At 42.6% G+C, this 27514-nt stretch overlaps 1 protein-coding gene across 1 annotated transcript in view; it reads left to right on the top strand.

Moving 5' to 3' along the window:
- aplf (aprataxin and PNKP like factor) overlaps positions 1 to 27146 on the top strand; it is a 53744-nt gene extending 26598 nt beyond the window's left edge. The window contains exons 7-11 of the mRNA XM_078230384.1: positions 1238 to 1653; positions 9404 to 9529; positions 12376 to 12422; positions 17172 to 17213; positions 23584 to 27146. Coding sequence (XP_078086510.1) covers positions 1238 to 1653; positions 9404 to 9529; positions 12376 to 12422; positions 17172 to 17213; positions 23584 to 23783 — 831 coding nt within the window. The 3' untranslated portion in view covers positions 23784 to 27146. The remainder of the gene's footprint in view (positions 1 to 1237; positions 1654 to 9403; positions 9530 to 12375; positions 12423 to 17171; positions 17214 to 23583) is intronic.
- The last annotated feature ends 368 nt before the right edge of the window (positions 27147 to 27514 follow it).

The following is a 27514-nucleotide window of genomic DNA, read 5'->3' as shown; positions in this document are numbered from 1 at the left end:
GAAATGTATTGGTTGTCTTTATCCTTCACTTGAATATTAAGAGCCTGAATGAGCTGCATCTCTATCTCGACAAGCTTTGATTTCAGGTCCATTTTCAGGACTGCTGTTGCAGCTGGACCACTCCATTTCTTATCAATCCTAGTCTGAAGACTGTCTTCCATTTCCCACTAATCATGGGTTTCTCTATTTCACTCTTGATGCCCGTTTCTTAGCATTTCATTCCCTAATTTTGCAACTTGAGTTTTAGTTTATTTATTAGTGTCACAAGTAGGCTTATATTAACACTGCAATGAAGTTACTGTGAAAATCCCCTCGTCGCCACACTCCGGTGCCTGTTCGGGTAGACTGAGGGAGAATTTAGCATGGCCGATGCACCTAACCAGCAGGTCTTTCGGACTGTGGAAGGAAACCGGAGCACCCGGGGGAAACCCAACGCAGAAACGGGGAGAATGCACAAACTCCGCACAGACAGCGACCCAAACTGGGAATCGAACCTGGGTCCCTGGCGCTGGGTCCCTGGCGCTGTGTGGCAGCAATGCTAACCACCGTGCCACCCATTTGGAAAAAATATTAAGCTTTAAATGGTAAGAAAATTCTAGTGGGAGTACTTTTGGTGTCCTCTTTTTTTTATAATCAGGGAAAATTTGTATTGTAAATTTGAGTGTTTTTAAGGTATCTGTTTCGTATTTTAAAGAGAAGAAACTGTAAGGCTGAAGTAAAATCTTAACTTGTGGGTAAGATAGAGCAGACCCTTCAGCATCTGTTTCTGATGTTTCCAGTGTGTATTCTGCATCAGCGAGCACTCTGCCTTAATACTAACATATTACATTTTTCTCAACTGGTTGTCATGACACTAACCTGTCAATGGCAAAAGATGATAAATGCTTGAAATACAATGAAGGGTTGGCATTTTAGTTGTAGCCAGTCTTTCTCTTTCAAAGTCTGACCTGATGTGCAGTTCACCTTTTTCACCCATGCTCCTTTTCCCTTCCTCTGTAGTTGCTTAAAACCTGTGGCATCTCCAATTTTAATAGTTCTGAGGAAAGGTCATCAACCTGAAGCATTAACTCTTTCTCTCTTCAGTGAAGCTATCTGAATGTTTTGGCTCTTATTTCGGCTTTCTAACCTCTGCAGCGTAGTCTTTCTGTATAAATAATTAGTAGTTGCAATTTTGTTTAATTCTGTGCAAAGTGAATAAGTAGCTTCACTGACCGGTAGTTTTGATTCTGTGTCCCAGGACAACACTAATGGGAATATTCCTGGCGCAAGTTCCAGTGAAAGGAAAGAGGAAATTAAGAACAATCTCAATACGGCTTCCAAGGCGAATGAGAACTGGAGGCTCGGTGACAGTGGCGAAACCAAAAAACAACGCTACCCCAACCCTCAGCAATCACCTGAGGTCGGTGACTGGGTAATGAGTGATAAAGAGGAGGAAGAAGACGACGAAGTAGTGGAAATGATGAACAGACGAGGGAAACAGGAGGGTGCGCAGCAATCGGAAACATCACACGCACACGGGCAAGGCACTCTCAATAAAGCCAGAAGCCCACAGCCTGATGAACCAGAACCAGGAGAAGATGCAAGTGCTTTACAAACCACACGGCAAAAGAAGCCTCGGAGAGCCCCCTGCATGTATGGACGTAACTGCTACAGGTATCTGAAATATATATATGTGTGTGAAATATATATATATATATTATGTATATATACATAAAAGACTATATGGACTTCTTATAGTTTCCAAAAGCAACTTTTTAATGTTTTGCTTGTGACTGACACAGATTACAATTGGAAGATTTTGAAACTTACCAATCAAATTGTAAAAATGGCACACTTGCCTTTATCAATCGGGGTATAGATTACAAAAGCAGAGAGGTCACAATGGAGTTGTATAGAACTTTGGTGAGGCCACAGCTGGAGTACTGTGTGCAGTTCTGGTCGCCACATTATTGGAAGGACGTGAACACACTGGAGGGGGTGCAGAGGAGATTTATTAGGATGCTGCCTGGGATGGAACATTTAAGTTATGAAGGGAGGTTGAATAGGCTTGGGTTGTTTTTGTTGGAGCAGAGAAGACTGAGGGGCGATCTGATTGAGGTGTTGAAGATTATGAGGGGCATGGATAGAGTGGATAAGAAGCAGCTGTTCCCTTAGTTGAAGGGTCAGTTACGGGGGAGACACAAGTTAAAAGTGAGGGGTGGGAGATTTAGGGGGGGATTTGAGGAAAAGTTTTTTACCCAGAGGGTGGTGATGGTCTGGAATGCGTTGCCTGGGAGGGTGATGGAGGCAGGATGCCTCACATCCTTTAAAAAGTATCTGGATGAGTACTTGGCATGACATAAGATTCAAAGCCATGGGCTAAGTGTTGGCAAGTGGGATTAGGTGGGGAGGTCAGGGCCTTTCATGCGTCGGTGCAGACTCGATGGGCTGAAGGGCCTCTTCTGCACTGTAGTATTCTGTAAAATGAGGGCGAAATAAACTTCAGTAACAAACGCTGAGGACATACAAAAACAGCAATTCAAATATCAATGGTCAGCAAAATTTACAACTGAAAGAAAGGAATTAAAGAAACTAAGCAAAATTTTATTTTTGAAAATCCTTTTTGGCATCTCCACTGAACTGAGTATTTACTGCTGGAAATACAGCTTGTAACAGGATAGAAACTCAAGTTCCACAATTCGTTAGAAAATGATTAAGCTTGGGTATGAAATGCCCTTGGGAAGGGAGACCGAACTTAATTGAAACCAGAGCTACAAGTCCAAGACAGTTCCCAGACCTATCGGTGTTAGTATGAGAGATTTAGGCTACTGGGCTGGAACTCCCAGAACACAGGTGTGCGTGACACCTGAACTGTTGTGGTTGACATTGAGTGGAACTTTCCTGTGCTGCCTGCCACGGGAATTGTAGCGGGCAGGACAGGACCGTGCAAAGGTCCGTTGACCTCCGGACGGGATTTTCCGGTCTTGGGCGAGGGCGGTCGGAAAATCCCGCCCTAAGACTGAGTTAAAAATGATGCTTTAAAACCAGATTGTTGGCATCCCAAAGAGCACCCGGGCAGTCTTGGGGATGGGGTGATGTTTGGAGTGGTGTTGAGCATGTTTGGGCATGGGAGGAGAGGCAGGGCCCGATTTTACCATCAAGCTGCGCCCGTTTTCGGGTGCAAAGACTTGGAAGAGTCGGGCGTGAGGCGAGTAGTGCAATCTGCGCCTGCCCCTGCACTGGTTCCCCTTTTACCAAGGCCCGAAAATGGCCATGATCAGGACCGCACCCGAAATGGGCCCGATGGCAATTTAAATGCATTTGCATGCGGGTAAATTGATTTAATGGGCTGCACATCCAACCTTACTGGCACTTCCCCCTTTATCACTGCATTCGCCCATCCAGAATTGGCGCGAAACAGACATGCTCCATGAAAGTCTGATTCGGGCGCTCCAGTTAGTGAGGAGGAGCATCCGACGGCTTTCTACTTGAGATCGGCGGGGTAGGAAGTGGATCTGACAGCTCTCTGCTTGAAATCGGTGGCGGGGGGAGGGTAGAAGGGGGTCTGCTACCACTCTGCTTGAAATCACTGAGGGGGAAGAGGGGGTCTGCTGCCTGAGATCGGTGGGGGGGTGGGTGGAAGGGGCCCATGATCGGTCTGGGTGGTGGAAGGGGTGGGGGCATAAAGGAGTCAGTAATGATGTGGGGGTGGGGCAATGTCTGTGGGTGCCAGGGGAGGTATTATCCGGCCCGGGAGCGATGTGGCAGGGGAGCCGCATTCTATCTTTTGTTTTCTGCGTATGCGCAGTTGAAGGTGCCGATCGGAGTTGCAGGATTTCGGGTGTGTTAAGCCCCGCCCACAGGCTTGTGTAGCACGATTCGGAATCGCTGATATTTTTTCAGGCATGGGGGCACCTGAGAACGGGTCTAAAAGTCAGATCTGAAACACTCCCAGATTCAAGTCCGCCCAGCACTTAGAATCAGAATGGTAAATAGGCTCCTAAGTGTCAGTGAGCATGGGAGGGAGGGTGGTAAGTGGCTTGTCTCTCAGGTTTTCATGGGAGTAAAGTTGGGTCAAATGGCAGGAATCAACATTGACAGAGAAAGGTCCACATTTCTGTGGTCAGCAATGAACACACGAGTTTCCTTTCAGGCTGCTGTGGATGCATTGTGTTTACCCCAGTCCAACGCCGGCATCTCCACATCGTGGATGCATGGAACAGATATGACCCTGAGATGAGGATGTACAGGTCTGAATGATGCTGTTAGGAGGAGCTGTCATGGATGAGAAGAGGAGAATTGGGCACAACAATGCGCTACAATATTGGCAGGAAATGAATATTGTAAAGAATGAGTGAAAAGGAAGGGCGAACCAATAGGGAATGAAAGGAAGGGGAGTGAAAAACAAGGCGGTTGACTCTTCATTGCCTGTTGAAATGTAAAAGGGAGGTGCAATAAATACCAGCCTTGCCCATCATCTCTACATTCTGAATTAATCAAAGAAATGTCTGATTCAATTCCAAATTCAAGGCCTAGGGATAGGTTGCTTTGTTTTTTGTTTTAAACAGCTGCTTAACTTTCTGCCTTCATGATGTAAAGCTTCAGCTCTCTACCCTATTCATCTGTGTGCATTTTATTCATTAGTGTCTTCCACTGCAGTGCATCATATATATTTTACCTGGATGCCTAAGATGCTTCTTAAAGTAAATGTTTTACAGTTCCAATGTTGAGTTACGCTATGTCCCAATGTTTAATGTCTCTCTGCTTTTAATCATTGGTTCTTGTATGACATAAAAGCAAATTACTGCGGATGTTGGAATCTGAAACCAAAAGAGAAAATGCTGGAAAATCTCAGCAGGTCTGGCAGCATCTGTAAGGAGAGAAAAGAGCTGACGTTTCGAGTCCAGATGACCCTTTGTCAAAACTAAAAGGCTCAGAAAGTGGGAGATATTTATACTGCAGGGGGAGGGAATGAAAGATGAGTCATAGCCACAGAAACCAGGGGGAAAGGCTGCTAATGGCAGCCCATAGAGAGAATAGAAGGTGTGAATGGCCAAACGGCAGAGAAGCTGAAATCAGAGTGTAAACTGGGACAGACGAAGCTGTGTGTGTGTGGTTGGGGGGGGGGTTGAAGGGAAGATGGGTGAGAGAGGTAAAATTGAGAAAAAGGGGAGAAAAGATAAGAAAGTGGGATAAAACAGGAGGAAAGAGTGGGGAGGGAAAAAGAAATAAAGTAAAAGGTAGAGAACAGTAAAAAAATAAAATAGAATGAAAACAAAGGGGTAAAGTTGGGGTAGAGCTAATCATCTGAAGTTGTTGAATTCGATGTTATAGAATCATAGAAACCCTACAGTGCAGAAAGAGGCCATCTGGCCCATCGAGTCTGCACCGACCACAATCCCACCCAGGCCCTACCCCCTTATCCCTACACATTTACCCACTAATCCCTCTAACCTACGCATCTCAGGACTCTAAGGGACAATTTAGCATGGCCAATCAACCTAACCTACACATCTTTGGACTGTGGGAGGAAACCGGAGCGCCCGGAGGAAACCCACGCAGACACGAGGAGAATGTGCAAACTTCACACAGATAGTGACCCAAGTCGGGAATCGAACCCAGGTCCCTGGAGCTGTGAAGCAGCAGTGCTAACCACTGTACCACCGTGCTGCCCCGGCATGTTGATACCGGAAAGCTGTAAAGTGCCTAGCTGGAAGATGAGATGCTGTTCCTCCAGTTTGCATTGAGCTTCACTGGAACATTGCAGCAGGCCAAGGACAGACATGTGGCCATGGGAGCAGAATCATGTGTTAAAATGGCAAGCAACCGGAAGGTCAGGGTTCTGATTGAGCACAGACCGAAGGTGTTCAGCAAAGCAATCACCCAGTCTACGCTTGGTCTCCCCGAGTTCTTGTAGAACAATTGGTCACTGGGCTAATTGAGGGATTTGGGTGCCATTAAAGAAGGAAAATAAGAAAGATAAACCTGTTTACATGCTCACGTACTGCTAATTGGTCTGTGAGCGACCTTGAATCTTCAAACATCTGCTGTCACTCATCCAGTTGTCTGTAGTTGTATCTGCCAAACATGCACCTTCTGTTAAAATAAAGGCAAAATGTTGCAGATACTGGAATCTGAAACAAAAACAGAAAATGCTGGAAAACCTCAGCAGTACTGACTGCCCTGACGGAGGGTCATCCAGACTCGAAACATTGGCTCAATTCGCTCTCCACAGATGCGGTCAGACTTGCTGAGATTTTCCAGCATTTTCTGTTTTTGATGCACATTGTATTGTCTTCTCCACAAGGGGGCAATGTGTTAAAGCAATGTTTTCTGACTGCTCGATTTAATGAAAATATATCTTTAATTGTTAGATAAAGGTCACACTCTAGAAATATGCACGGGCGGAAAATGAGGACAATAAAGTTCAAGGGAACTCACGCAAGACAATTCAGAAAAATAGAAAACGGATCACGGGTGGGAAAATCTTTCAAAGACAATATAAATGACACGGAAAAACAGGTGATACAATTATTTCAGTGTATAGCACGGGGACCGTGAAGGCAAGACCATTCAGAAAGATTCAATATAACTTTGGAACCATCATGAAATAACTTAGATAGGTGTAAAGTAAAAAGTGATCAGTGAACAAAAGTTGATGAAAAATTGGGAGAAAAGTAATGAGGAAAAGAAATATTACAATCTGCAGGGAAGAAAAATGGGAAGAAATTAAAATCATCACGGTGTTTGTAGTTACAATTCTTTAGAGTTTCAGAAGTTCATCCGAGGTCTGTTGAGAAGTCGCTGTACAAATTTAGTTAGCTTTTGGTCATCTGAGAGTTTGAAATACTTGCTGAAGCATTGAAATCTGAATGAGTTTGCGATCCTGTACGCACTGACATTTTTATTGTGTGTGTCAATGTGTGTTTACCAGTTTAAATTTACTACAAGCAGCCTTCACACGACCAGAAGGATGTGGAGGCTTTGGAGAGGGTACAGAAAAGATTTACCAGGATGTTGCCTGGTATGGAGGGCATTAGCTATGAGGAGAGGTTGGAGAAAACTTGGTTTGTTCTCACTGGAGCGACGGAGGTTGAGGGGCGACCTGATAGAAGTCTGCAAGATTATGAGGGGCATGGACAGAGTGGATAGTCAGAAGCTTTTTCCCAGGTTGGAAGAGTCAATTACCAGGAGGTGCGAGGGGCAAGTTTAAAGGAGATGTACGAGTACACAAAGGGTGGTGGGTGCCTGGAATTCGCTGTCGGGGGAGGTAGTGGAAGCAGATACGGTAGTGACTTTTCAGGGGCGTCTTGTCAAATGCATGAATAAGATGGAAATAGAAGGATATGGTCCCCGGAAGGGCTTTAGTTCAGGTCAGTGCAGGCTTGAAGGGCCAAAGAGCTTGCTCCTGTGCGGTAATTTTTTTTTTGTTCTTTTAAAACTCCTTACTACACTATAAACGCAACAAGTATTGATTCCTATTTATAGCTTGGGACTTGATTTTAAAATCAAAATCATTCCAGACTCCGTTTATTTGGGGGAAATAATCTGATGTGAGGTAAATAATTTGGAAAGTTTGAGTGGGGAAAGCCTACACATCGCAGATATAGTTTGTGGAGCTATCCGTTTTAAATTAATAGTTTTGACATTTTTACAGTTTCTGTTTTATTTGATCGTTTTACCCTTCCTTTCATACCAAACAAGCCTCTTGTGGGAGACCGGTTAATGGAAGATTTTGTTACTTTATTGCTTTTTATTGGCTGAGAGATAGTTCCCGATTTGGATAGTGGATGCATTCTAGTCGAGAGTGTGAGTTCCCCACCTCTTTGAGCTATTTGGTAATGTTTTCTCCTGTTGCTAATGCCACTCTTGATTATGTTGCATTGAACAAGGATTAAAACAAACAGGAAGTATGCATGCGCTTGCTATCCAATTGAATACCTTGGGTGAACTATTCGAACTAAAATATGTAGCAAATTAATTTTCCATGCGGCAAAAGCATCACATTAAGAAATTTCTCACTGGCATAGCCATTGCCGATTCGAACTAAACCTGTAGGTTTTTGTTAGCTCGTAACATCTGAAATATTTCAGAACATTTAGACATTTTCACATCATTGTTACGCTCTCCATAAAGGCCAGTAACTTTTCAAAAGAGGTTCGTATTTCCAGCTATTATCTGAAAGAACGACCCAGCAAGATTTCACATATTAAGACTTTTTTACACTATAACAAATGACTAAAAAAAACTAGATGCTGTTTTCTTTTTTGTAGGTTATTTGTGCTTAACTACAGAAGATGACATTTCTCTTGTATACTTATCACCCATTGCGCTCTCCATGAAAACTGTTCAGAGTTACCCCTGACTTTGAACCGATTCCTACATCCCAATTTTGCCAAGCTGGCCAGGCGCTTTCCTCAGTTTTTGGGGAACTTCTTAAATCCACCACCAGTAGTAAACCATGCTCTGATGATGCTTCTGCCGCCTGATTATATCAGGACTAATCTCCCAGAATCCTTAGATGGCTTCATGATGCATTTGTTCAACTGAAGTCCATCTCTCTCTCTCTCTCTCGCATCTGGCTATGGTAACTTGCAGAGACAAGCAGCCTATTCTTTCAATTGTACAGAAACTTGATTTGTCAGGAAGCCTGTAACCTGATGTCAAAAAATGGCTTCCTCTGCCCTCTCTTCCCATGACAATGTGAAACACAACCTTGCATTCAGGTTGAATGCTGCTCAGCTGTTCTTGATCCTAACTCTCTTGCATTTTAGAATTAAATGGACAATTCACAACATAATTGTTTACAACCATTACCTATAACACTTTTCTAGGACTTTGAGAGAGACAGAGTCTACTCATGGTATACTAAAATAAAGTAAATATTATTTATTAGTCTCAAGTAGGCTTACATTAACACTGCAATGAAGTTACTGTGAAAATCCCCGAGTCGTCACATTCCGGTGCCTGTTCAGGTACACTGAGGGAGAATTAGGTGCCAATGCACCTAACCAGCACGTCTTTGGACTGTGGGAGGAAACTGGAGCACCCGGAGGAAACCCACGCAGACACGGGGAGAACGTGCAAAATCCACATAGACAGTGATCCAAGCCGGGAATCGAACCCGGGTCCTTGACAATGTGAGGCAGCAGTGCTAACCACTGCGCCACCATGCTGCCCACTTCTGCCATTGTCTCTGAGAATAAATACTTTGCACCTTCTCCTCAGTAAAGCTTTGCACCTTCTCCTCTGAGCTTTCCTTAGATCAAACCACGCAGGTTTACTGTCTGGAGCAGGTGACACGGTCTCTTTATTTATCCTAAATTTAAAAACAAAACATAATCTTGTAAAGTTCCTGATTGTAACAATAAGAATGGCAGAAGTTTTGTTAAAAGGAGTATAAAATACACCTTTTCTCTCTCAGGAAAAATCCACAGCATTTTCAAGAGCTGAGTCACCCTGGTGATGCTGATTATGAAGACTCAACAGGGGAGGAGGAGGAGGAGGAGGATGGCAGACCAGAGTGTCCTTTTGGTACAGCTTGTTATAGGTCAGTAAAGTATGCTTCAATAATTAGCATTAACAATGTCCATGTGTTCATTTACTGGCAGCTATTTAAAGCCATCTTCATTTTTTTTACACAAAAACCAAAGAAGTTGGAAAATCATAGAATCCTTACAGCGCAGGAGGAGGCCATTCGGCCCTTCGAGGCTGTACCAACCACAATCCCACCCAGGCCCTATTCTGTAACCTCACACATTTATCCTGCTAATCCCCCCTGACACTAGGGTCAATTTAGCGTGGCCAATCAACCTAACCTGCACATCTTTGGACTGTGGGAGAAAACCATAACACCCGGAGGAAGCCCACGCAGACACAGGGAGAACATGCAAACTCCACACAGTCACCCAAGCCGGGATTCGAACCCGGGTCCCTGGCGCTGTGAGGCAGCAGTGCTAAGCACTGTGCCACCGTGCCTCCATCAGTAGATCTGAATCTCAGCAGGTCTGACAGCATCTGTGGAGAGAGAATAGACCAACGTTTTGAGTCTGGATCTTTCGTCAGAGCCAACGTTTCGAGTCGGGATGACCCTTTGCTCTGATGGAGGGTCATTCAGACTCGAAACATTGGCTTTATTCTCTCTCCACAGACGCTGTCAGACCTGCTGAGATTTTCCAGCCTTTTCTGGGTTTTTTTCAGATTCCAGCACCCATAGTATTTTGCTTTCATTTTTTTTATAGATCAGTTTTATCATGTCAGGTTTAAGACAATTCTGAGATGAGTACTTCCAAGATGTCACAGAACTGACATGTCAGCCAAGCAATTCTGTGGGTCCTAAGAAGAGGAAAAAAAAAGTTCTATCTTGTTAATTATTGATTTCATTTACATTGAAAGGTATAGCACCAAAAGCTCCCTGTTCCACTGCTTGGAATCCTCTCCCATTCAGATGCAGGCGGCCAGTTGCTGTAAGCTCCCACCCTTGCCCTGTTTTGCAATCTGCATTGAAATGTATGCAGTCACACTTGATTGCCATTTTCCCAACATCTAAGTGACTTGATAGATGGGTTTCATGAGAAAAGTGACCTCGCATACCTGTTACAATCCACCAGTCATTATGGTGCCATTCACAAAGGGAGTAGTTACTGCTGTGCAATAACTGTATTTTTGTAGAAATGGTTATTTGAAGACTTTTATTTTCCACCTGTGCCTATTCTATTACTCCATAACAATTTGTAGGTTATAATGGATATGCTTGACATATTTTGGAGCCCATCTACCCACAGTGTAAAATTAAAATCAGTCCTTGCAACCTATATGGGTGACACGGTGGCACAGTGGTATTGCTGCCTCACAGCGCAAGGGTCCCAGGTTCAATTCCGGCCTCAGGTCACTGTCTGTGTGGAGTTTGCACGTTCTTCCCATGTCAGCGTGAGTTTCCTCCGGTTTCCTCTCTCAGTCCAAAGATGTGCAGGTTGGTTGATTAGCCATGCTAAATTGACCCTAGTGTCAGGGGATTAGCAGGGGTTATAGGGCCTGGGTGGGATCGTGGTCGGTACAGACTCGATGGGCTGAATGGCCTCCTTCTGTACTGTAGGGATTCTATGATTCTATATATTATTAAGGCACTGAAATTCCTACTGATAGACCTTGCCTTCAAAACTGACACTTTTGCCTTTCATGCAGAATCATAGAACCCTCACAGTGCAGAAGGAGGCCATTTGGCTCATCGAGTCTGCACCAACTCTCCGACAGAGCGTCCCACCCAGGCCCAGCCTCCGTCCTATTCCCGTAACCCTAATCCCCCCTAACCTACACATCTTGGTGCAATTTAGCATGGCCAGTCCACCCACCCTGCACATCTTTAGAGTTTCTCAGTGTTTTCCGATGTTAAACAGAGTAGCTGCAAGGACTTGTGAAACAATTATAGACACAGGTTTCTTTATCTGGCACACCTCTGCAATGCATTGTTGTCGCGATATTGACAATAGGATACATTAAAAAAGCTATACAAAATGGGTAACGACCTTCTGATCTATACAGTCCATCCCACATAATCATGTGATACTAGACAATCAAAACTGGACCAGGAGATCACACTGATCCTGAATTCCCTGAAGCCCCTACCTTTTGTAAGAGGTCCTGTGCATCCCAGCTAGGATCGAGCCCTTACTTGTCGAGCCCATACTTGTCGAGCCCTTACTTGTGGGCGGCACGGTGGCACAGTGGTTAGCACTGCTGCCTCACAGCGCCAGGGACCCGGGTTCGATTCCGGCCTCGGGTCACTTTCTATGGGGTTTGCACATTCTCCCCATGTCCGTGTGGGTTTCCTCTGGATGCTCCGGTTTCCTCCCACACTCCAAAGAATGTGCGGGTTAGGTTGATTAGCCATGCTAACTTAACCCTAGTGTCAGGGGGATCAGTGGGGTAAATATGAGGGGTTACGGGAATAGGGCCTGGGTGGGATTGTGACCAGCGCAGACTCGATGGGCCAAATGGCCTCCTTCTGCACTGTAGGGATTCTATGATTTGTGAAACATTACTGGTCATTATTTTGCATGCCAGTTTTTCTTCCAGAAGACATCTACACAAACAGTGGCCTACTCTGTCATCAGGTAGGCTTTCAAAGCCCTCTGTTTAGGTCTTTTGGGTAAGAAACTTATAGATCCTTGCCCCAACAGAAATAATGGAGTGGAAAGGAAATTGGCAAACAAAGAGAATGTTATAAAATAAAACTAGAAAAATGTAATGCAGGGACACCTTTAACTGCTCTGTTTTCTGGCTCAACAATCCTACTGCCATTCTGAACAGGGTCATTAGAGTGCGGTGCGTTGCTGTTTTACCACCTATACTGTATATCATTAATGTTAGATTAAAATGTGTTTCACATCTTTGTAGGAAAAACCCACAACACAAGAAGGAATACAAGCACACACAGCCTCCAGGTAATATCGATTTCTGTATCCTGAAAGTTTAATTCATATCTTGATTTCGACATAAATTTCATTTAAACTGTGGTAGCCAGTTAAAGTTTATTTATTAGTGTCACAAGAAGGCTTACGTTAACACTGCAATGAAGTTACTGTGAAAATCCCCGAGTTGTCACACTCCGGCACCTGTTCGGGTACACTGAGGGAGAATTTAGCATGGCCAATACACCTTAACCAGCACATCTTTCAGACTGTGGGAGGAAACCGGAGCACCCGGAGGAAACCCACGCAGACACGGGGAAAATGTGCAAACTCCACACACAAAGTGACCCAAGCCGGGAATCAAACCCGGGTCCCTGGCTCTGTGAGGCAGCAGTGCTAACCACTGTGCCATCCAACTGATTTACTGATTCACTGGGAGAACACAGAACGTTTTCAAAACTCATTAGGGAAGATTCCTTGAATATCTAACAATAAAAAATGTTTTAACATTTTGATTGAGAATTAAAAGATGTAAAGCCTAGGAGTAAATGCAGTAATAAAACACATCTTTGCAACACAACTCAGTCACTTCTTTCAGTACCAAGAACCTTAAATGCATACCTCAATAAAAATATATTTGCAGCAAGTTTGCACAAAATTGTAAACAGCATGTTTTTGAAAGATGCCCATTATCCAAATTTCTCAACATACATTGGTTATTCCATAATTGAAAATATTCGCATTGAAAAATCAGCAGGTAACTTCAGGATGGTAATAGGGTGAAACACACCCTATTGCCATCCTGTGGGGAACATCTGCTGTTCCAAAGTAGGGAGCGCCAATGAGACCACAGAATGTCTTCCAAGACCAAAAGCAGAAGTGGTCCTGTAGTCCCCCAGACTCTTGACAGAAAGACTCTTCACAACCACTGGACATCTTAAAGCACCATAAAATCAATCAATACTTGCAAAGTGTAGTCACTGTTGTAATGTCGGAAACGCAACAACCAGTTTCTGCACAGCAAGCTCCCACAACTACCAATGTGAAATTCAGGTTACCGGACAAGCAGAGGGATAAATATTGGGATAACTCCCCTGCTCTTCTTCAAAATAGTTCCACGGGATCTTTTATACCCAAATAGTGCCATGGGATCTTTTATATCCACCCGTGACGACAAACAGAACTTTGGTTTAACATCTCATCTATGGAACCTACAGTCGTGCAGCACTGCCTCACCACTGCACGGGGGTGTCAGCCTTGATTTTTGTGCTAAAGGTCTGGAATGGGACTCGAATCTAGAACCTTCTGTCTCAAAGGCAAGAGTGCTACTAAGTCATGGCTAACACACTTCAGACTCTGCAGAAAGTGACCAATCCACTGCTGAGTCAATAAATTTTATCAATACTGTACAAATAACCTGACACCGATTTTGCTGGGAATGAATTGTCACATGTGTTTACCAGCCCCTTCCGATAGCTAATTATATGATCCAATCCAGATAGCTAATTATATGATTGCATTCAAAACTCACTCACTTTCAGCTTCCAATCAACCGTCGGTGAATTTCCAGCATTTTCTCCTTTTTATTCTGACAGTTCATACTGTTAGGAAGTGGAGGTTGATCCTCTCTCTAAGAACTCACACCTAACCACTCAAAGAGAAGTGCCTCGTCTCATAATCTGTTAAAAGTGTGAGAGAACTAGTACGATTTGCTCTTCAGGAACCTTTAGTGGTTAAATCAAAATAACCACTTGAGACTCTGTAAAATCAACAAACACTTTATTTATCTAACTAACAGTAAACAAGTTAACTAAACTATTAACAAACCGAATAAACCACGATTCTAATGGAATGCTGTTTAGATAAATACAATTCCCACTCATTAACAAAAAACTAGAATTTTTAGTCACACTCTAAACCGGAGCACCCGGAGGAAACCCACACAGACACGGGGAGAACGTGCAGGGTCCACACTGACTGTGACCCAAGCCAGGAATCGAACTCGGGTCCCTGGCGCTGTGAGGCAGCAGTGCTAACCACTGTACCACCCTGCCACTCCTCATAGTCAGTATGTTTATCGTCAATTGGATTCCGCTTTTATCTGATACCCCTCGCATAACACATTCAATGCATTTTCTGTGGCCCCTCTTACATCTCAAAGCGTTGTAAGGTTTTCCTCCTTATTTTGAGCTGCACAAGTCGGACAACAATGTACTGGAAATATTAGGGTGTTAACAGCGAGTTATACAATTGTAATATTTTAAAGTTTCCCCGCTCAATGATTTGCGTGTTTTTTTGTTTAATTCTTTCATGGGATATGGGTGTTAACGGCAAGGCCATTGGTTGCCCATCACAGGACTGAATAGCTTACTGGGGCCGTTGCAGAGGAATTAAGAGTCAGCCACATTTCTGTGGCTCTGGAATCACATGTAGGCCACACCAAGTAAGGAGGGCAGATTTCCTTCCCTAAAGGACATGAGTGAACCAGATGTTTTTTTCCACAACAATCAATAATAGCTTTCAATTCCAGATTTTAAAAAAATTAATTGTATTTAAATTTCACCAGCTGCCATGGTGGGATTTGAATCTTTCCCCCCAGAGCATTGGCCTTGGCTTCTGAATTATTATTTCAGTGACAATATCACAATGCCACCATCTCTCCCTAATTATCAATACACAGCCTTGATTTTAGAATGAGTTATTCCATGAAGACTTCAGTGGTAGGACCAACTAACATGTAAATTCGAGGAATTTGGCAGCACATTCAGAAATTATTTTAGGACTTATTGCTTTAAAAAGGAACCCACTTCTTTTAAGCATTATGACAGATCGAAGTTGTACAGAAGCTTAGTTAGGCTCATTTGGAACATAGTGTACAATTCTGGTCACCACACTACCAGAAGGATGTGGATGCTTTGGAGGGAGTACCGAAGAGGCTTACCAGGATGTTGCCTGAAGGGAATTAGCTATGTGGAGAGGCTGGAGAAACTCGGTTTGTTCTCATTGGAACGACGGAGGTTGAGGGGCCACCTGATAGAGATTTACAAGATAATGAGGGGCATGGACAGAGTGAATAGTCAGATGCTCTTTCCTAGGTTAGAAAAGTCAAGTACGAGGGGGCATAGGTTTAAGATGCATGGGGAAAAGTTTAGAGGAGATGCGTGAGGCAAGTTTTTTTACACAGAGGGTGGTGAATGTCTAGAACGTGCTGCCCAGGGAGGTGGTGGGAATGGGTACGATAGCGGCATTTAAGGGGCAACTCGATGAATACATGAATAGGATGGGAATGGAAGGATACGGACTCCGTAAGTGCATACGGTTTTAGTTTAGGCAGGCATCATGATCGGCGCAGGCTTGGAGGGTTTGTTCCTGTGCTGTACTGTTCTTTGTTTTGTTGTTGAAGTGGACTGATCAGAGTAGGAAAATGTGAATTAATGTATTAATAACAAGTTTGCAGTTACATTTCTATATCAGCTGTTACAAATTTGCGGATGTCTTTGTGGGCACACTGTAGTAACTTAACCTCATTAGTTTCTGGTTTCATGCATCTATTTTAAAAATAGGAATTCAATTTTTCATATTATAAATAATTATGTAACAATACATTTTGTTTACTATTAATATATAATAAATGATATACATATTATACAATGAATATGTAATTAATATATTCTGAGGGGATGGTAATTAATTTCATAGTCCATAAACATTTTCATTTCTAACACTTGAAGATTACTAGAATCTGGACTATATCCAAGACACACCATTAAATATTTGTGTACAGAATGTTATAAAGTCTTTAAAAGATGCTAAACAGTAAAATCAATGTCAGCATGAAAGAGTGGAACCCTTTTTCATTAAAGCATTCAAACTCAAAATTAGGTGCTCCCAGGCCTAGTTTATTACAGCCAGATGTAAAATAATTCTCCAATGAGATAAATTAACCTCATGTAAAGATCAGCAGTCTGTACTGCATCAATCATGATCAATCATTTCTTCACGCTGTCCATCTTTATGGTTTCTCTGAGGGACAGCGCAAGTTATTTAGGGGCCAGTTTTATGCTTTGTACCCGTGGCCAACAGAAACTGATTCCAGACTGTCTTAAGTTAATTTCATTTGAAAGTTAAAAGGCAGCAAAGAGAGATGTTCATCATTAGTGGAAAATTCAAACCCAGGCTATAAAGATAAGTAACAGTAGGCTTCACCCATTGTGGTGCAGAGTCCTGTAAGTGATAAAATGATACATTGTCGTCAGCCATAAAAGGAAATGATTATTCCGTCAACTGGTGATATAACCTCATCCATAAAATACTTATCGATAGAATCATAGAATCCTTACAGTGCAGAAGGAGGTCATTCAGCCCATTGAGTTAACACTGACTCTCCAATAGAGCATCTTATCAGTGCTACCTTCTCCCCGTAACCCACGTATTTACCCTGCTAATCCCCTTAACCTACATATCTCGGGACAACAAGGGACAATTTTACTATGGCCAATCCACCTAACCTGTACATCTTTGGACTGTGGGAGGAAACCGGATCACCTGGAGGAAACCCACGCAGACACAGGGCGAACGTGCAAACTCCACACACAGTCACCTGTGGTTGGAATCGGACCCATGTCCCTGGCGCTGTGAGGCAGCAGTGCTGGTCATAATCACTGTACACTAGTCATGGTCCACTTTATAGTCATTGAATTTATGTTGACATTCAGATTACTGTAATTTCTGTTCATATTCATATTACATGGGTTGTCTTATGTGGTAACATTTTAATTTTAGAAAGCGAATTAAGAAGACCAAAAAGAAAAGTTGCTCAAAAAGGTAAGGCATTATTTTGATTTGTTATCACTCTGATCAGATTGATTTTGTGTTCGTTTTTCAACTAATGGCATCGAAAGAGATTATCTGGTCGTTTACCTCACTTACTGTTTGTGTGGGCCCTCAGTGTGTGGAAATAAGCTGCTATGCTTGGCTATCCATTCAGTGATGACACTTCAGAAATAATTAATTGGCTAGGAAACACTTGGGGACATCCTGAGGCTGTGAAAAGTATATAAATGCACCTTCTTTTCTTGATATTCTGCCTCTTTACGTAGTATTAGAACCAGTATTTGTATTTCTTTAACTTCCCCCTCATGCTGAAATAAAAAAAATCATCTAATTAAAGTTTACAAAGAGCTGGTCATGTCTGAGGGAAATTAAATGTGAGAGTAACTTACACAGTCTTTGTTTTTTTTTAAAGATAATCTTCTTTCTACTAAGCATAAACAATGGAGACAACATCATTTTCTTTGATTTTAATTCAGCAAATTGTATACATTTATGTTCTTGGTCAAGACATGGCAAATATTTTAGTTCATGTCGTTACAAGTCAGGTCGGATACTTCAAGGTGTTCTATGAAGCTCGCCTGACCTGTAACGTTTTACATTGAATTTGGCTAGGATGAGCATGAGAGGTTTCACTTTGGTTGTGATTCAACTGACCCACGAGGAGCTTTAATCAAAAACAAAGTTGAATTGAGAATATTGTTGACATGTATAGTAAGACAATGATCAAGAACTTTTAACAATTACAAAGAAGAAACACAACAACCACGATTTCTTAAGAAAACATCTCTAATGTGTTCCAACCAAAGCCAAACATCCAATACACAAAACCCTCCAAATAAGCACAATACAGCATAGGTTAATGCCCACTTGTTGCAGGAATCCAGCCTCCTGGATTGAATGCTGAAAATCCCTTGTGAAGAATCTCAGAAGAGGTTGTAGTCAAATCTGTTTCCCAAAACAGTTTCTTAAAGAGAAGAACAGGGATGGAGAGACCGCGTCTAAGCTTGCTGCTAAACTACTTCAAACACACACCCCCAAAACGAAACTGAAAGCCCTATCACCTTCCACAGCTTAGCTCCGCCCTCCAATGACATCACTGAAGCTGTAAGCAGCATGATTTTTTAAAAAAAACCTTTCTTAAAGGTACACTCGCATGACAATATGAAGCCTGCCGGGACAGATATTAAAATACTGAGTCGATATAAATTACTTTCAATTGTACCTGCTTCCACGAGGAATGAATCTGTCTATTGCAGGGTTATTTTAAGTGAAGAAACTGATTAGAAATAGGAAGCAAAGTACTCATGAGAGATATAATATGTCTTGGAAAAATTGTTGGCTTCTTGACCCTTACTGTTTCTGATCTGTGCAAGTGACCTGGATACAAAACGCAACTGTAGGATGGTCCAATCTGCTGGAGACACAAACATTGAAAGGATTTTTCAAATTAATTGTACAATTGGACCAATACCATGGGAGTGAAGAAAACATTTGCAACTGGTTGGGAGGCCTGCAGTAGAAAGTAGATGTGAAAATAGTGTACCCTGATTGGTGGTGTGACAAATGGTGTTGCCATGGTGTAATGACTTCAGTCAGGCCATTGAGGTTGGCCTATTGGAGTATGAACTCCCTGATTAAGGATCCCACTGGGCACCGCAGGGACTGGGGTGTATTATTGACCCCTTTAATCACATTTTAATTTGATGTTTTAAGTTTCCTTTCTGCTTTGTCTTTCATTTTGGGCGGTTCCCCTCCTTTTAAGGAGCTGCCCCTTTTGAATTGTCTCTAAGTTCATTTGATTTTGTTTATTTGGTTGGAGGAAAAAAAAGAGTTCCCTAGTTAAGGATCCAAGTGATGGGCCAATCAGGGAGTCTTTGCCTTGTACTTAACTGGGAGTGTCAGTTCCTCTGGCACCCCCCCTCCCCCCCCCCCCCCCCCCCCCCCGATGTAGACTGCTGACTGCGAGCACTCTGTGTACTGCTGTTAGAGTTTGTAAATAAAGGGATTTTGGTGAAGGGACTTCTGCCTCCAAAGGCTTATTACACCTGGCATTGTAATGGTGTCTCAGATTTTCACAGTAAATATCAGTGACTGAGATGAAGGAATTGAGAGTTGCAAACTGAAATTTACACAAGACACTACGTTAGGCGGCAGTATAAGTTGTGAAAATAGGATGAAGATTAATTGAGTGAGCAAAACACTGTTAGATTGATACGGGGGAGTGTGGGGTCATTCATCTTGAATCCAAGAATATTTTTTCATGGTGAATGGCTAGAGATTGGAGGAGCAAAGGGATTTGGGTGTCCAGTTATGCAAACCACTAAAAGCTAATGCATAGGTGCAGGGGGAAAATGGCATCCATTTGCTTCAGGTGATGATGGACTGCGCCCAGGGTGTGTGTCACTTTTGGATTGAACATTTTTTGTTTATGATGTAGAGGCTGGCTTGTGAGTGGCAATGCCTTTTGCAGTTACAGAAAGTAATGGCAAAGCCTAACTAAATGCTGTCCTCTATCTTTACTGGTTTGCAGTACAAAGGGGAAGAAGAGACACCTTAGTTGTATAGACTCTTGGTCAGACCCCGTTTGGAAGCACTGTTCGGTTTCAGGCATTACACCAGGATTATGGTGTTGCTTACACAGTTATGGGGACAGGTTGCATAGAAAGGTTGTACTTGCACGCATCTTTATTTGAGGGATGATGTTGCTGAGGTTATTGAGAAGAAAAGCTTTTTCCTCCAGTGGGGGGGAATCCAGAAGAAGGGGGCAGAATCTTAAAATTGTAATCACCCTTACCAGGAAACACTTTCACATCCGGTTTAGAATCCCTACAGTGCAGAAAGAGGCCATTCGACCCATCGAGTCTGCACCAACCATAATCCCACCCAGCCCCTATCTCCGCAGTCCCATGTATTTACCCTAGCTAGTCACCCTAACACTAAGTGACAATTTAGCACGGCCAATCAACCTAACCCACACATCTTTGGAGTTTGAGAGGAGCACCCGGAGGAAACCCACGCACACACGGGGAGGACGTGCAAACTCTGAACGGACAGTGACTGGAGCCAGGAATCGAACCCGGGACCCTGACACTCTGAGAAAAGAGTGCTAACCACTGTGCCACCGTGCCGCTCAACATGGAAATTTTTTCATCCTAAAAGGCTATGGATGATCCATAAATTTAAACTTTCAGGACAAGCAAATTGAGAGTTGGGCACATTGATACAAAGTAATTAAAAAAACTAATAACTAAGAAGTGTCATTCAACCATCACTGACACATCTACAAAATTTATTTGATTTGATTTATTATTGTCACATGTATTGGGATACAGTGAAAAGTATTGTTTCTTGCGCGCTATACAGACAAAGCATACCGTTCATAGAGAAGGAAAGGAGAGAGTGCAGAATGTAGTGTTACAGTTATAGCAAGGGTGTAGAGAAAGATCAACTTAATGCGAGGTAGGTCCATTCAAAAGTCTGACGGCAGCAGGGAAGAAGCTGTTCTTGAGTCAGTTGGTACGGTGACCTCAGACTTTTGTATCTTTTTCCCGACGGAAGAAGGTGGAAGAGAGAATGTCCGGGGTGCGTGGGGTCCTTAATTATGCTGGCTGCTTTGCCGAGGCAGCGGGAAGTGTAGACAGAGTCCAATGGATGGGAGGCTGTTTTGTGTGATGGACTGGGCTTCGTTCATGACCCTGTATAGTTTCTTGCTGTTTTGGGCAGAGCAGGAGCCATACCAAGATGTGATACAACCAGAAAGAATGCTTTCTATGGTGCATCTGTAAAAGTTATGCTAAGAGTTTACAATGTTCTGGTCAGGTCATAACTTGGAATATCATGTTCAGTTTCTGTTGCAGGGAGTATATGTTCTTGGATTAGAAAGCTTATAGAGCAGAACAATTTGTTTGATTCTTTGGGGCAACCATACCAATATTAAATAGTTTGGTGAAAGTCAACCCAGATCCTTAGCTTGAGATTTGATATGTGAGTCGGACTGAACTCGAAGGATATCAGATACAATAAACTTCTTTGAATGTTGAGAAGGAATTCGACCAAACAGGGCAAAAATATTGGGGTTGCTTCATATACAATTCGATGATATGATAGGAGAGGTGTTTGAAGGAAAAAATTCAATGGGGCAAATGCACTTTTCACATTCTTGATTTTTCTTAAATTTATATATAATCTGCTTCAGTTTTTAGTCCTTGTCTCAGACGTGCTGTGTGTCGATAAATATATCTTTTAATAAGGCATTTTGCTGCTTTTTTTGATTTCATTCCCTTATTTTTGGCAGCTATTGGTAATGATTTTTTCCGCTTTCTCAATTTACAATCTCGTCTATACTCATCTTTCGTTTCTTCACTTATCCTGTTATCATTTCCTTTGGACTTGCAGCATCATCCCTTTTGTCCTTTAATCTCTCTTGCCATACGCTCTATCAGTGGCCTTCCCTTTTGTCCACTTTCCTGGCTCTGAACTTGTTTACCACTTGTTACATCTCTAACTTGTTCCATTTCTGACAAAAGATCACAGACTTGAAACTTAATTATAATCGTCAGACCTGCTATTCCCATCAGTTTGTGTTTATTTTAGATTTCCAGCATCTGCGGTACTTTGCTTTTGTGTTAATATATCTGCCAATTTTCAAGACCAAAGTTAATTGATTATTTGTTGGTACAAGGGCATTGAGAAGAGTAAGGGTATCAAGAGGTACAGATCAAATGTGGGTAAATGAAGTTGAGGTACAGATCAGTCGTGACCGAGTGAATGATGGAACAAGCTTGAATAGCTGAATTTTGTTTGATTTTATTGTTTTCACGTGTTGGGATACAGTGAAAGTATTTTTTTCTTGTGCTACACAGACAAAACATACTGTACATAGGGGAGAAGGAAAGGAGAGAGTGTAAAATGTAGTGTTACAGTCATAGCTAGGGTGTAGAGAAAGATCAACTAATATAAGGAAGGTCCATTCAAAAGTCTGACGGCAACAGGAAAAAAGCTGTTCTTGAGTCGGTTGACACTTCAGACTTTTGTAACCTTTTCCCGACGGAAGAAGGTGGAAGAGAGAATGTCCGGGGTGCGTGGGGTCCTTGATTATGCTGGCTGCTTTTCCAAAGCAGTGGGAAGTGTAGACAGAGTCAATGGATGGAAGGCTGGTTTGCATGATGGACTGGGCTGCGTTCACAACCTTGTATTCTTGCGGCCTTGGTCAGAGCAGGAGCCATACCAAACTGCGAGACATTTGGAAAGGATGCTTTCTGTGGTGCATCTGTAAAAATTGGTGAGAATCGTAGCAGACATGCCGAATTTCCTTAGCCTCATTTCATTTCTCGGTAGATGTGCACCATTGTCCACTAAGTGTGTATGCAAGTACATTCATACAACTCAATTTGAATCAGTTGCCAAGCAGCATATCATATCTACACCCCAAATTAATATATCATTGTACAGCTCTGTAATCATATTGCGAGACTTAAAATAGACACACATCTGAATCCAATAAATAGGATTTGAAGCAACAAGTTGAATTGTCCAAGAAGAATTGCAGCTCTGTACTAGAAACTAGAAAGATGAATTAAATTGCTAAATTTTAAAAAATTCATTCATGGGACATGGGCATCGCTGGCTGGCCAGCATTTATTGACCATCCCTGGTTGCCTGGGGGCAGTTGAGAGTCAACCACATTGCTGCGGCACATAGGCCAGATCGGGTAAGGATGGCAAATTTCCCTCCCTAAAGGACATTAGTGAACCAGATGGGTTTTTTCGACAATGGTTTCATGGTCATCAGTAGGTTCTTATTCCAGATTTTTAAAAATTGAATTCAAATGCCACCATCCGCTATGACGGGATTTGAACCCAGGTCGCCAGAACATTAGCTGAGTTTCTGGATTAATAGTCCAGCAACAATACCACTAGGCCATTGCCTCTCCTCAAATCTTTTCAGTTATTGGGAGCTCATCATTCCTGCATCAGTAGCTACACTTGAGATCATAGAATCATAGAAACCCTACAGTACAGAAAGAGGCCATTCGGCCCATCGAGTCTGCACCGACCACAATCCCACCCAGGCCCTATCCCTACATATTTACCCACTAATCCCTCTAACCTACGCATCTCAGGACACTAAGGGCAATTTTTAGCATGGCCAATCAACCTAACCCGCACATCTTTGGACTGTGGGAGGAAACCGAGCACCTGGAGGAAACCCACGCAGACACGAGGAGAATATGCAAACTCCACACAGACAGTGACCCAAGCCGGGAATCGAACCCAGGTCCCTGGGAGATATAGAGACTGTCCTGTAAAACTGAATTGCTTTGCCAATAATTGCTGGTTTGCAAATGTCTGTCTTTCCCCAGGTAAAAGTGGTCTGGATGGTGAGAGTGACACCGATGGCGAACCCAACCAGTATGACCTAAATGACAGTTTTATTGATGATGAAGAGGATGAACTGGAGCCAACTGATGAAGATTCTGATTGGGAGCCAAGCGCAGAGAGCAATGAAGATATTGAGACACTTGCAAAAGAAGCCAATAGATTTGTAAAGAATAAAAAATGAGACTAGTCCTTGCATTGTTTTAACCATGACCATTTGATTCCATTTTTCTTCTGGTTGCACTGTAAAGGACACTCGTTGGCATGAGTTCCTTTTATAATTGAATATCACACTATGTCCTCTTAATTCAGTCTTAGGTATGCTGACATATAACCTCCTTTCAATTTGAAATCAATGTTAGTTCACTGAGTGAGGCCTGGAAATGTATTTCAAACATGTTTCATGTCATCTGAAGACTTCTGTGGACAGTTACAATCAGGAGAAGAGCTTAGAGTTTTCAGAACTTGCTTGTTGCTGGATAAACATTTCAGCGTATTGTTACTTTATCCTTGTGCTGGAGAAAGCAAAGGGCTTATTTCTGATTCAGCTTCTTTGCCACTTTCTCCTCAGTAGCAGGCTGGGTGTTTTAGCATAAGAGTCCTCAGGTTTTGGAAACTCGTTAGTGCAAAGTTGGATTTTTAAACTTAAAGAGGACTCCAATAGCAGGTTTCAAAAAAAGAGAATAGCATTGAAGTTTGGCTGTGCGGTTAATGACCACATTCCTGTCGACTGATTCCGGGCATGTCCACCACAGTTGAACTAAATTGCTTGCACGCAGTCATTCTGTTTTGGAATGGCAAGCGCTCATCCACAGCACTCATGGTGCTTTTGAATGCCAGATACCTACCACTGTTCTGACAGCAGATGTTCCCTCCTTCCAGATGCCTTCCTAAAGATTCCGGACATAAAAGTAATCAGAAAATAATCTCACAAGATAAAATGTCTGTGTCATTGACATAGCTGATCCAAAACACCAGAATCCTGACTCGATCGCTCAAAGAAATTGACCGCAAGTTATGAATGGATGAGTTAGGAACGGCGATAGGCCACTTGGTCCCTCGTGTCTGATGTGGTGATGCGGGAATCCTGGGAATTTGAAAGTGTTGCAGCCTAATACAGCAGAATTGCTTCAAATAGAAACTTTGCTCTCATAAGCTGAAGAGTCTGCTCTGACTTCTGATCTTGGCAGCCATCCTTTCTCAATGGCTGGTGTGGGTCTGAGCCACCCAACTACCAAGGGGACTCTGTAACTAATCCGTGTGGGCCTTCTGCCCATCTGCACTCAGAAAGAAAAGGCCCTTGGCACCCAACAACAGAATTCATATCCGTCGCCAGCAGAACTTACTCAAACAGTATTGTTACTTACGTCGATCCAGGCTGTCGTTGGTACTATAGATTAATAGGGCCAGAAAACGGATTGAAAAGGTAAATAAAACTCTTAATGTCAATTGGAATTGGCTGCCAGATGGTTGCTATTAATGCTGAGTTTCACATGGCAGTGGGTGTACGAATATTGTAAAATGTTCTTGAGTTAAACCTCATTTCCATGGGTGGTGAATATCCCAGTGAAATGTTCCTTGCGTAGCCCTTTACTGTCCTTCCTCAGTAAACCTGTCCCTTCCCGTCAACTGATGAAACCATCCACGTTTTGTTCGTGGCTATGACAACAGTGGTAACGAGAGGACAAAATGAATACTTGCCCTGATGGAATACACTCAGGTCCCACCACTTAATGGCGCTCCATCATTCAGATATCTGGTACAATATGCAGTCCCAAAAACGCCAATTTTAAGTGGGATCCTCTGTACTATGCACTGCTTGTAGAGATACCAAAAACGGGTTAAAATCAAAACATTTTTACCTTGTAGATTGCATGTATATTTGAAATAATTCTTAGTTTTATAATGCAGAAGTTTGTTTATCTGAAATAGGCTTGGAACATGACTGATGTACAGATCTGGCAATGCAGATTGTCTTGCTGATTACAGTTTTTATATTGGTTTACTTTATAAAATTTGGTATATGGGGACTTGTGTTTCATTGGAAACTAATTCTTCAGTACCTGTTATGCAGAAAAAAGAGAAATGCTGTCAAAGCTATTTTTCCTTAGCTCATTAGGATATTGTTTACGGTAAGTCCACTTTCGCTATTCAATATTCACATTGGGATTCCTACAGTTCCATGTGCTATAAGGTTGATCTTATTGACTACCTTGTAAATAGGGTCTGAGCCATTTGCGCACCATGCAATCTTGATGCTGAATTAAGGCATATCAAAGCTATCCTGCAGACTACCCTGATCAGATAATTACTCATTATACATTGTGCAAATTCAAAAGTGTCCAGTCTCCCTCAGATTGCCCTGGAAGGTCTTTCAAAAATTTGAGCAACAGGTGAAACTAACTATTTCATGCTGCTTCAATTAGCAGCAACATGTATGGCCAACAGGCTACTGCTGTCAAGCCACAGAAACACTCTGCCTGTCACACAAATGAGTAATGTGGTGCATGAATTTGAGTATTGGTGTGATACCAGGTATTTAGGCTGTACGCCGCAGCAAGTGGCGGATCATATCAAACAGAACTTCCCTTCCGTTCACAACAGGTAAAGTACTGACCAGCCCATGCTTGAAAAACTCAAAGCATACACCGGAATTTTATCGGCATGCCCGCTCCGGAATCGGGGCGGGCGAGGCTCGCAGAACGGAATTCTCTGTTGGCCTCGGGTGGGATTTTACAAGGTTCGCCTGTGCGAGGTCATAAAATCCTGGCTATAGTGTCCAACATTAGATGTGATTCCACAATTGGTCAACACTTGCTAATCAATCCTGATTGCGCTGAGGATTGCACTGGCAACCAATTAAAGCTGGTGAGGCAGGTTCGCAGTGTGACTTACAGTGCTGGAAGACATACATATTCACACCCAGGGCCCTGTCCTTTTGCAAACAATAAGAGCATTGCACCTTTTTCAACTAAAAAAACTTGGGGAACAGCCATTTCCTGGTTCATTTCCCTTGACTGGTCAGAGTTGACCTGGCTGGTTAAATTTAAACAAAAGCTTGGCCATTAACTGTTCACTGTGGCATTGACTCTACCAATTCGAGTCCGCTTGCTAACCAATCAGTACCTTCTTCTCATGCAGTATAAATTATTGTTCTCTTTGAGATTTGGAATTCTTGCAAATCGCTCCCGAGTACAAAATGAAAAACTTCCACAGCATGTCTTTTTTTTCAGCAATACTCAAATTCTGTACTAGCAAGTGACTATATATCTATTATGCCTAGAGTTGATTTTCGTTTTAGTACTAAAGGTTGCTGTACTGTGTGACACAATAGCCACTGGAACCGTCCGATTCCTACAAATCATTTAAAGTGTGTTCTAAATTTATATCCCTTTTTCTATTCACTATTTTTCTTAACTGAAATAAGTCCAAAATGAGAGTGAAAGCATTTTGTTAAAACTGCATATTTTGTAACAATATGATTACATTTATCAATTGTTGTGTCTTTTAATGCCTCCATTAAAGATTGCAGTTGAAAGTCTCACCCAAAATTCTGAACTTGGAATTAATCATTTTGCCTAGAGCTATACTCAGGGCAGCACTGCGGCACAGTGGTTAACACTGCTACCTCACAGCGCCAGGAACCCGGGTTCAATTCCAGCCTTGGGTGACTGTGCAAACTCCACACATTCTCCCCGTATCTGTGTGGGTTTCCTCCGGGTGCTCCGGTTTGCTCCCATAGTCCAAAAATGTGCAGATTAGGTGGATTGACCATAGAAGCATAGATTCCCTACTGTGCAGAAGGAGGCCATTTGGCCCATCGAGTCTGCACTGACCACAATCCCACCCTGGCCCTATTCCCATACTACATGCTACATTGCCCCTTAGTGTCCCAAAATGAACAGATTAGGTGAA

This window comes from Mustelus asterias, chromosome 15, assembly GCF_964213995.1.
Source record: "Mustelus asterias chromosome 15, sMusAst1.hap1.1, whole genome shotgun sequence".
Taxonomy (NCBI): Eukaryota; Metazoa; Chordata; class Chondrichthyes; order Carcharhiniformes; family Triakidae; genus Mustelus; species Mustelus asterias.
The sequence above is the reverse complement of the archived record's forward strand: the minus strand, read 5'-3'. Positions and strand labels throughout refer to the sequence as shown.